General features: G+C 34.4%; 1 protein-coding gene across 1 annotated transcript; it reads left to right on the plus strand.

Annotated features, from left to right (window-relative positions):
- The first annotated feature begins 8306 nt into the window (after window positions 1-8306).
- LOC145567807 (methionine gamma-lyase-like) lies at window positions 8307-11197 on the plus strand. The gene is made up of 2 exons (XM_081627188.1): window positions 8307-9169; window positions 10459-11197. The coding sequence occupies exons 1-2, from the start codon at window positions 8371-8373 to the stop codon at window positions 11037-11039; spliced, it is 1380 nt and encodes a 459-aa protein (XP_081483314.1). The 5' UTR covers window positions 8307-8370; the 3' UTR covers window positions 11040-11197.
- Window positions 11198-11480: the final 283 nt, after the last annotated feature.

Below are 11480 nucleotides of genomic sequence, written 5' to 3' on the forward strand. Positions count from 1 at the left end.
TTATCGACATAATAAACTCTGGAAAAATAGGGTAACAGTCATAAACCCTTTCGGGAATATTAGGCAAAAGTCCCATGAACGCTTCCATCAGCGCTCTCATAGGACCCTTCGTCCGGATTGGGATGTCTATGGTAGTCATCATCTCCGGTGGGTTGTGCTCCGGTGGGTTGTGCTCCGGTGGCAGATATGTGCCCACTTCCAGTAGGGCTCTGTTCGCACTCGGATGGACTACAGTCAATATCGGTCCTTCTGTCTGGTAGTCGAACGTTGAGTAAGTCGGTGGGATTCGGGTTTCCAACGTGATTGGTATCAAGTGGTTTGCCATGGTTTCCACTACTACTCTCTGATCCTTCAATGTCATTCAAGTTTCGTAAAGCAGTAGGAGTCCTAGACGTAACATAGTATAATTGCGAGATATTTTGTTGAGGGATATTATGAGAATATTCGAAAGAGTCAATTTTTCCTTGTTTCCCACTTCGATTGCTCAGAGGATCCAAATTTTCTTTATTTCCAATATTCTCCTTAGGATAAATATTTCCTTTGCCCAAATTAACATTATTCCTCTATTTTCCAGCTGGAATATTCACCAAATTTGCCTTCAAAGATAATCCCAAATCTAGCGTCGCAAGATTATTTCCATCAATATCCATCTCATTCAGAGATTCATCATCCACACGATAAGTCTTGTCCACCATATTTTCATCTACCCCCAAATTTATGGCATCCCTTAACAGATCCTTGCTATTAGAAGAAACAACATCTTCCCCAATCTTTTCCTTATTTATAGTTCTATTTGGTTCAATAGCCATGTCATGTCCACTTGGCTCCTGTTTAGAGTTTAGCACATCGAATCTTGACCCATTGGCTCGAGGACCCTTATTAGCTTGACTTAATGATCCCTGTTGATGGCCAACATTCCCTTTGGTTGAGGCTTAGGCTCCAGTCTTCTGTTTTGGCCCATCACTTTTGTTCTCCCTGGACTTATCTTGTTCCTGAACCTTAGGATTAACCTTCTTCTTTTTTGGATTACTTTTACGAATATTTCTTTGAACCAGTATCCAACTTCCAAATTGATCTTGTTCCTCTGGTCTTGCCCTAGCCATGGCCTGTTGCTGATCTTTACGCACTTTTTTCTGCCAAATTCTCCCACCAGCATCATCCGGAACAATTTCCATGTCGCAATCAACATCCTTATGACCCAGTTTCCCACAGTTAAAACATATTAGTTTCAGTCCTTCATACTGGATTCTCCATACCCTACCATTAAGTCGAAATTTCGATAGTAATGGTTTTGACAAATCCACCTCAATGCTGAAACGAACATACTGACCTCGGCTCATAGTCTCAGTATTTCAATCAATACTAATGACTCTCCTAATTTTGGATCCTATTTTATGCAAAAATGCCTTATTAAAGTACTCCACTGATAACTGTGGAATTCTAACCCGCGCAGTCAAGAATTTGATTAGGGCTTCATCCGCAACAAAATTAGGTACCCAGTTACGAATAGTTAGATAACTGTCCCCAATAATCCATGGTCCCTGAGTTAGGACGAACCTATAATCCTCCATGTTCGTGAAACGAACAACATAAGGCAAACCCTACATCAGCTAGAGAGATATCCCCTTTAAGGCACCACTTTACACGAAGCCTCTTTACAAGTACTTCATAGCTAAGCTTCTTATCAAATAACTTGATTATCAAAGCATTCTGCCATGGTTTCCTTAGGCGAAGTTTCTCCTCCTTTGTTAATAAGAAATTAGGGCACGCCTCATCATCTGAATCACAATCCAATGGCACATCATCATCCGAGACGATATCCTCGTCTTCTACTTCTTGCTCTATAGGTTGCAATTCCTGCAAGTGTCCAAATCCCTTAGTCATACTGCTGTATGACCCCCTAGGTTTCGAATTCAGAACCATTTCCATCGTTTCAGCAACATAAGAGGCCATCTCCACATCCTGATCGAACTGATTTGGATTGAGATGTGGCAGTGGGGAATTCTCCGGTGTCCGTTTGACTTTTTTATTGGATCTGTGAACCAGCTCCTCTTCTTCTTTCGAAAGCTTGTTCTCTCGCCTTCCGCTCTCGCTCTTCATTCTTTTTTAGTTATGTTTTAACTTTAAGATTGAATTGTTTCATCTTTTTTTTAATTTTTTTTTTATTTTTATGTATGTCAGTATGTGTGTCTAAAAAATTTGTTATATACATTCAGGTTACCGTACATCCAACTAATCCAAAATTAGTTTTACTCTTCATTTGATGAATAATTGAAAAACAGTCATCAAAATGAGAACAAAATACTCATGGAAGTATGATGCACCAGATGTATATAACAATCTCTTGTATATCTCTGTGTTTGAGACTTCTACGACAACGTCATATTGCAATACCATTTATGTGAAACATAATACAAATTGCTACTCAATATTGTTTTTGGAGGTCCGTACAAATTACAAAAGAGTACATGTATAGCTATTAATCTTAATAGAACTCTATATACAAAGCATATAATATATTTTGAAAGGTAATCATGGTGAAAGGGGGCATTTTGTTAATTTCTTTTAATATTACTTGTACATTTTTTTTTTTAGAGATTGGTATTACTTGTATATGACATTATGATGATATTGACACAAATATCGACATGTGGGAATGCACAAATTTTCGCCTAAAAGACAGAGTTTCATGAATTGCATAAGGTTAATCATCAAACTATCAAGGTGTAATATATATATTTTGAACAATTGGAGTTATAAAGTATTTGGCCGGTCTTTCATGACTTTGTTATTATTATTATGATAAATTTTAAAGTAAAAACTTCTTAACTGAAAATATATGCATATATTTTTGACACATATATTTTTAAGTGCTACGTATGAAATAGTTGCAAGTACCCTATTCTTCCATAATTATTTACTTAAAAATATATGCATTTCTTAATTAAAAAATAAAGAACCAAACTCACCTTTAAAAGGAATTTTATTATTATTAATTTTTATTATATGTTCTTTTGGGAAGAACTAAGTCACGTGCGTAGTTGTGTTCTTTGTGTGCATTGTGCAAAGAAGAAAAAACAAAAATCTGGTTTGGATGCAGTTCATAGGAAGTAGGGAGAAATAGAGAGAATGGGCCGAATTCCTCTTTATCATCGATGACAAGGACTTATGATAAATCCCCTAACGATCCTAACTGGCTAGCTTATCTTTAAACACCGTTATACTATTCTTCCTCCTTTTAAAATTAAGTTCTTAATTACATAGTAAATTAGTAACAAGTTTTGATTTGTCGACGCTATCACAAAATACAATATAATTATCAATAAAGTGTCAACTCACTTGATATTTCCTAAAAGCATAGAGTTCAACTACTGCTAAGCGAGAATATTTTCATTTGGAGGTAGAGATTCTCTTACTTTATCCCCCTACTTTTAAATATCTCACCAATAAAACATAACTGAACCAAAAGAATTGTGAAGATTAAAGTCTAATGAGGGTCATCTTACCTTAAAAAATTAAATTATCGTTTTTATTCTTCTTATTTAGAATTTGGACTCTAAAATATCCTAATTCTTCATATACTATTATAAATATTTTTAATTATATATATTTTATGTCAGCTCAACAAATACAATCTAGCTACACGCCATATCAAAACAAGCACTACCAATTAAAAGTTTTAAATCGTACTTTTAGCCCCCTTAAAATTTGTGGAATGATGATGGCCATTGTTAATTTGTTATAACTTATAGTTCTTCCAATGATAATTTAAAATGTAAATATAGCATTAGCCACCCACTTATCGGCTAATTCTTATAACAATCTTATCAAGTAATAAATACAAAGTATAAGACTAAGATAGGACCTAATAATCACTCCATTTGAGTTTGTCGTGTGCCTTAATTATACACTAGAGCCCACAACAAAACCAATCGCCTAAATGCATGTGTATTATATGTATTTTTTATGCGATAAGATCTTCATCACTAGTCACTATAAGTCTATTACTAGATATGTTATGAAAGTCGTCCCTACTTTCATGGATGATTGAATCTTTAGCATGCAAAATCAATGAAACAAATGTGTACATTGTATTGAATTTGATAAGTGCAAGTACTATCTCATTTTGTCTAGTGATGTAGGAAAGGGACTATAACAAATTCCCTAGTTCCCACTCAATTGGAATAATGTTTGAGTTGTATTTCGTCATGAACTAACAAGAACACTTTACATACGTGTGGCTTAGCTCTAATTTGTTACATATTGTCTATCTAGAAATGTATAATACAACTTCATTACGACACTCCAAATTATACATCCCTTATATATGTTAGTTCATTCAACTCGTTAATAACCATGAATGTATATAGAGTAAATTAAAATGAAGAATTTTTATAAGTTGCTGTATACTATCTCCGTTAAATGTTATGTGCAACTTGAAAATACTTTATATCTCACAAATAATACCCCAAACTTGCACATAACATTTAACGGATGCGGGTATGTTAAAGTTGATACTTCTTGAAGAATGAAGAAAACAAAAAATTTAAATGGATAACTTTTTCGAGATGTAGATACTTGAGAGTTGAGAGAGCATATCTAAGCGAATATTTTTTCCTTGGCAAAATTTGTTCTATTGATCATAAGTATTAACTAAGGCCTTGTTTAGTACGTCTTATATTTGCTTATCTGATTTGATTTGCTCTGGTCTGATCTGATCTGGTCTGATCTGATATGATCTGAATGTCAGATTTGGCCAAACTTTGACCTTAAATATACGATAATCTATACAGAATAAATATATCAAGTGGGGTCTGGTTAGATTCGTAATAATGTGTATTTTATTAATATGTGATTTTTAGATTTTTTTTATTACAAAATTAAAGATATTTAGCGATAAAAAATTGCACATAAAACGATGATCTGATCTGAACTTATTTTTTCTGAAATAAGTAAAAATAAGGTGAAGTAAACAAAGCCTAACAAAATTTATTTGTAGATAATATATATACGTTCTAACGTTCCTGGTTATTCCTCTTTGTAATGGTCTTTAACTCGAATGATGAGTAGTGTAGTATTACTACTCAATACTATAGAGTACTCCCTCTGTCCCCCCCCCCCCCCCTTTTTTTTTGCTCCATTTAACTTTTTACGGTCTTCAAGATGCGTCTTAGAATGCTCATATCTTCATTTTCATACATGTAAAAATTATAAAAGCGTGATACATTAATAAATGCAATGAGGCGAATATAACAAGATCACTCATGACTATATTATCTCTTATAGATTATCGGTAATTTATAGTCAAAGTTTATAAAGTTTGATCTAGGGGTTGTTTGGTTAACTTAGGAAGTGAAAATTCCCATGAACTTCTAATATATGGGAATTAAATTCCATAATAAAATTCATGAGAATTTTTTAAAATTGTTTGGTTGGTAATGAGAGAAGTTAATTCTCATAGAAATTTCAACTTACCGGAGGGGGGGGGGGGGGCTAGGTAAGTAAATTCCTACATATTGTGGGAACTGGAAATTCCTAAGTCTACTTCCTCCATTTCACTAAATTTTATTCAACCGAACAACTTACTTATTTTGCAATTCTTAAAAACTTTCAATTTCCATAATTTTGTATGTAAATCAAACAACACTCTAGAAAATGACAACGGGGGTAAAAATAAAGAGAGAGAGAGAGAGGGGAGTAATAGACAAAAGTGAGCATTCAATATCAAAGTATGGAGCTCCCACAAATCATCAATTCTCCACCGTCCACTTAGCATTTTTTTATTTCACGTGCACATGCATAAACACAGACATATACCAGTTACTTAAACTAGTTGATAGGTTGATATATTAGAGAAACCTTCATAATTTGGTAACCTCAACCAAGGTAATTTGAGCAGGCAACTTTCTATGTAAAATCGACCATAACTTGTATATGCATGGTAGAATTGTTGATTTAATGTTATTTTTTCCATCCATGTACTTAAACTTAGTGAGCAAATGGGCCAAAAATTAGCTTGGATTGTAAGGTGAAAATTAGACAAGAAATGACCCCCTTTCATACCAAACGCGAAATATTCCACTTGAAAGTAAAGGTGGATGAGATTTAAACTCGTGATTTTGTGTCACGTTGACTCCGATGCTAGGTTAAAAAACCAATTTAATCAAAAGTTTAAACTTTAAACTTTCTGCAATAAAATTAGTAGATACATGCAATTATATATGCAAGTATAAGACTTTCCAAAAACACGATAATAGAAAAAAACTACTAAACCGATAGTAGTTATAAAGCAGTTCAAGTCCACACTGGTCATTTTTAAAAGGATCATCAAAATTTAGGTCATTTTCAGAAATAATTGAAGAGAATTGAACATTACAAAGCCATATGTAAACCAAAGATCCAAATCTACCTTGACTTGTAATATTAGTCCTTATATTGGGCTCCAACTATATATGATATGCATGCTACAATTGATCGATTACGATTTACCTTTCTATATCATCTAGTCGGATCATCCATCTATCAATTATCAACAATTACTTCCAAAACTCCAACACTAGACCACGTGGCATATACCTTATCCTAAGCAACTGCACAAGGTTGATCATTGGATAATTATGTCTATTATTAATATAACTTTTGCGTCATTGCATCCACTAAAATAGGAAAATCACTATGTTTTGACCACTCACTTATATGTAAAAGTTTAATCAATTCTGTCAAAGAAAAACAAAAAAAGTTATAATATAATCAGTTAATGCTTTACATATGATTATGAACAAAATTGAATCTTGGATTGCTTTTTAAAATGTTTTACCAATACCGAAAGTTGATTATTAGAATTGTGCGATCGATATTTCTTTTCAATATAGGAAATTCTTTTATGAAATAGTACGTCTAGATATTATATTGGTTGCACCTATTATCTTTAGGGACTTTCCTAATATTACCCACATAAATAGATTTCAAACTCTTACTTCTTGTCTTGGTAAAAATCTCACAGTAGTCTTTATTTATCTTAAATTTATTTCCTTATAATAATATCCTAAATCCTAATATCAAAATAATAACATGAGAATAATATCATATGTGATACTCTGTATTATAGTAATCTCCTACATTCTAATATCACATACTCCTTACGTTTCAATATGATAGTCTCACATGAAATCAATCGCTTAAAATAAGAAAAGGAGAATATTTGGAATCTAACATTAAAGTAAAAAATAATTCATAAATAGTTTTGTCTTATTTAATTTTTTTTTTATTTTTTTTAGGAAAGCATTAGCCATAATTGCATAAATCAATCAAGGGAGTACTTTCTTTACTTATAGTCATGTCATCAATTCACAATCAATTAATTTAACCAATCAGAATTTAATATGTATAAAATAGGAAATAAACACTAAGTTAAAAGTGGAATACATTCAATTAATTTTTATTTATTTTTATTTATTTTTATTTATTTTTATTTTTTTTTTATATGTTTTTGAAACGTCCAAAATAGTATATGAGACTAACAAATTGAAACGGAGGGAATATTATATTATTCTCATGATCTGATGTAATGATATTGTAATACGGAGTAATTAATTATTTTTTTAGATTTCATCAATAAGGTAAAAAGTTTCTTAGTTCGGTAAAAAATTAAAAATAAATTACAGAGTAAAATTTTAATGCACACTCTCTTCTCTTCTAGCAAACCCAAAGATCTCACTTTCTTTCCCTTTCCTTCGATTTTGTTACGAAGAGTAGGAAGAATTTTACGGTACAAAAAAGTAGAGTAATTAATTCTCTGTAATTAGATGTATTCGCATTGATTAAAATAAAAGTACAATGGGGCACCAACAATGAATTGAATGGGTTAGCTAGTCCTATAAAATGCACAAGTATATTTTTTCCTCTTTTCAAGGAAGTAAAAATGGTTAAATGGGCAAATTGCAAAGAGATAAAATCGTGTAAGGGAAAAAAAATAACAATTCACGTCTAAGTACCTAATGTATTTGGACACAATAACAATCACTATTACAATCCCTTTCATAGATTACTATGGTATGGTAGTCTAAATTATGCATAGAAAAAACGATCATCATTATTATATTCATATTTATCCCAACCAAATAACGTGTTTAAATTTAGTCATTAGCTTGGAATTAAAGTACAAGAGATAAAATTTCTTTCTAATGACTGACGTAAGTATGGTAACACATCAATAACTTTCCTAACCCAATTTCAATATAATTCCCATTTGATATCTTGTACTCCTCTATATATATAAACACTCAAACTTCATTACATTTGCAAACACAAACACAAACACAAACACAAAACAACCCAAAAAAAACACACCCTTGAATTTTTAACAACTCAATGGCAACCGGAGTTCCCCCAACCACTTCAATTAACAACACATCAATCTTAAATCATAGTAACAAAAAACGTTCAAGCGACAATGAAGATTACGGATACAACTCTATGATCATAACCAAGAAGGCCGCAATCGCGGCCAATAAGGAAGATCCCGTGGCTGCGCTAGCAAGCGCACGCCACGAGTTCGGAGAACACGGAGGGGTAAATATGTCAATAGAGGCATCCGCAACCTTCACGGTTATGGAGCCAGAAACCATGAGGCGGTTATTTTCCGGTGAATTAGGACCTGACCGTGACTATTTCATATATAGTCGTCATTTTAACCCAACTGTCCTTAACCTCGGACGCCTTATGGCCGCCTTGGAGGGGACGGAGGCCGCTTATTGCACGGCTAGCGGCATATCTGCTATCTCCTCCGTCCTCCTCCAGCTCGTAGGCGCTGGCGGCCATATCGTAGCGTCTCAAACACTATATGGTGGTACTCACGCTTTGTTAACGCATTTTCTCCCGCGTACAAGCGGGATTAATACTACGTTTGTTGATATATGTGATCATGCCGCCATTAAGGCGGCGATCGTGGAGGGAAAGACTAAAGTGGTTTATTTCGAGTCGGTATCGAACCCGACTCTGACGGTGGCGGATATACCTGAGGTGTGTAGGATTGCACACGAAAAAGGGTTGATTGTGGTGGTGGATAATACTTTTGCGCCGGTTGTGATATCTCCCGCTAGGCTTGGTGCGGACGTGGTTGTGCATAGTATTTCCAAGTATATTAGTGGTGGGGCCGATATTATCGCAGGTAATGTCATCTTTAATTTGTCATTTGATCGTATAATTATTTTTTTAATTTACCTATTATACATGTGTCTTGTTATTTCTGCCTATTTTTGTCGCAATTTTGGTGCATGATTTTTGATTGGAATTTACTGCATGATTTTTGATTGGAATTTGTTATCTGTCTTTTGTTGATGTATAATTGTGGTTAATTGGTATGACATGCACTGGTTAAACAGGGGACATTATTGATATGACATGCACTGGTTAAACAGGGGACATTATTGATTGGAAATTGTCTTAGAAAATACAAATCGTGAAACATGCATGCACAATTATTCGTGATAAAGAACTTAACCCTTGAATTGTGTTAATATGCTACTCAATGTTCCATAAAGGATAGCTAAAGTGGCTAGAGCATTCCCTCCGATTTCAGGAGATTTTGGGATCTATTTTCACCTTTTTGCGGCTCTCCAAACATCAAAAAAAAAAAAAAAAAATGTTCCCAATACTCATGATAAAAATTAATGTTCCCAACGTACTTAAGTCACATTTTTCGCCTAAACACGTACATTTGAGTTTTTATGAGAAGGGTGCATATAAATATTGTAGATAACGAACCACCCAACAAAATTTAAAGTCACACAAGCCTAAATTCCACTTGATATAGGCTGAATTAAACTCTACATACACACCTAATTTATCAACTTTAATGTATATATACGAACAAGAAAAGTGTAAAAACTAATTCGAGAACAAGACTACAAGAGTATACAAAGTGTAATTTGAAACATAGGGAAAACTTGGTAACAATTTACCATCTTAAAGATGCCAAAGACCAAAGTGACATTTTCCACCTCAATCATAAGATGCCTCTAGTACCCTCAATTGTGGTCTGTGTCATAGAAATTGCCATCTGGCCCATCTTTGGGTTGTACCTATCAGGCCCACAAAACTTCCAACACTTTGGGCATAGGATAAGCTTCAACTCACATAGTCACGTTTCCCTCATTTCATTCACTCTTTATTTATGACTTTTGTAAGTTACGACAAATATGTCAACATTGTACTACTCTTAACTTTAAATTTCACCTTTCATTAATTGTAAAAATTCACTACTAGCCCCCTAGTCGGGTTGTAAAAAGACGATAATATCTACTTCGTAATTTTTTTATTTAACACTTTTCAAGTTTCCATATCGCACATCGTTTATAGTTGTTTAAAGTTTTTCATCGATAAATGGAGTACTCCGTACCGATTTAGAAAAATAAATAGACATACTTATATAGTTTTATTTTGCTTGACTTGATGTAGGTGCTGTCTGTGGGCCAGCAAGCCTAGTGAATTCAATGATGGACTTACACCAAGGGGCCTTGATGCTACTAGGCCCAACAATGAACGCCAAAGTGGCATTTGAACTCTCTGAAAGGCTTCCTCATTTAGGCCTCAGAATCAAAGAGCATTGTGCACGGGCCTTGGAATTTGCCAAAAGGATGAAAAAATTGGGCCTAAAAGTCATATATCCTGGGCTAGAAGATCATCCACAACACGAGCTTTTGAAGTCCATTTGCAGCCAACAATATGGGTATGGTGGTATCCTTTGTGTGGATATGGAGACCGAGGAGCGCGCCAACCGGTTGATGTACCAGCTCCAAAACTGCACCCAGTTTGGGTTCATGGCGGTTAGCTTGGGCTACTATGAGACCCTTATGTCGTGCTCCGGTAGCAGCACTAGTAGTGAGATGAGTGAGGAGGAAAAGGCTCGCGCAGGCATCTCACCGGGCCTTGTTAGGATGTCCATTGGCTATACTGGCACGCTCGAGCAGAAGTGGGCCCAATTTGAGAAGGCCTTGGGTAAATTGCAGGATGTTAAGTTTAGTGTTCGCCACAAATGAACCAAGAGAAAAGGTCTTGTTGCACTCTTGATTAGCTCTGCCTTAGAATAAAATTTCATCAATTAGTATGATGCTGTAAGCCTGTAAGTAACTTTGGTTTCATACTATATTGTCTATATAAATGGCATATTCAACTGTGGCAATGCCATATTTCGTTACATGTTCTGTCTTTATTATCCTTGTGATTGTCTATTCATATTTTTATAGTCCTAGATAGTCTTGACAATCAAGTCTTGCTTCGCCTCTTGGACTAAGAGTAAAGTACATGTAATTATAATGTACGATGATATTGTATGTAGTGGGACTTACATGGGTACAGGGAAATTGCATTACCAAATAGTGAACATTTAGGAAGAAAGAAAGTGTGTAAGTCCGTACTCACACGAACATGACTGATTGCTTAGCACCGTTGCATTATGCACTGTGGTCGAGCACGCTTAA

This window comes from Chenopodium album, chromosome 11, assembly GCF_948465745.1.
Source record: "Chenopodium album chromosome 11, dcCheAlbu1.1, whole genome shotgun sequence".
Lineage (NCBI taxonomy): Eukaryota > Viridiplantae > Streptophyta > Magnoliopsida > Caryophyllales > Amaranthaceae > Chenopodium > Chenopodium album.

Excerpts from the sequence above, each read along its gene's own strand:
- LOC145567807 (XM_081627188.1), top strand. The coding sequence starts at position 8,371 with ATGGCAACCGGAGTTCCCCCAACCACTTCAATTAACAACACATCAATC. Across the intron at positions 9,170-10,458 it reads TGGGGCCGATATTATCGCAG|GTGCTGTCTGTGGGCCAGCA; the intron begins GTAATGTCATCT and ends GACTTGATGTAG.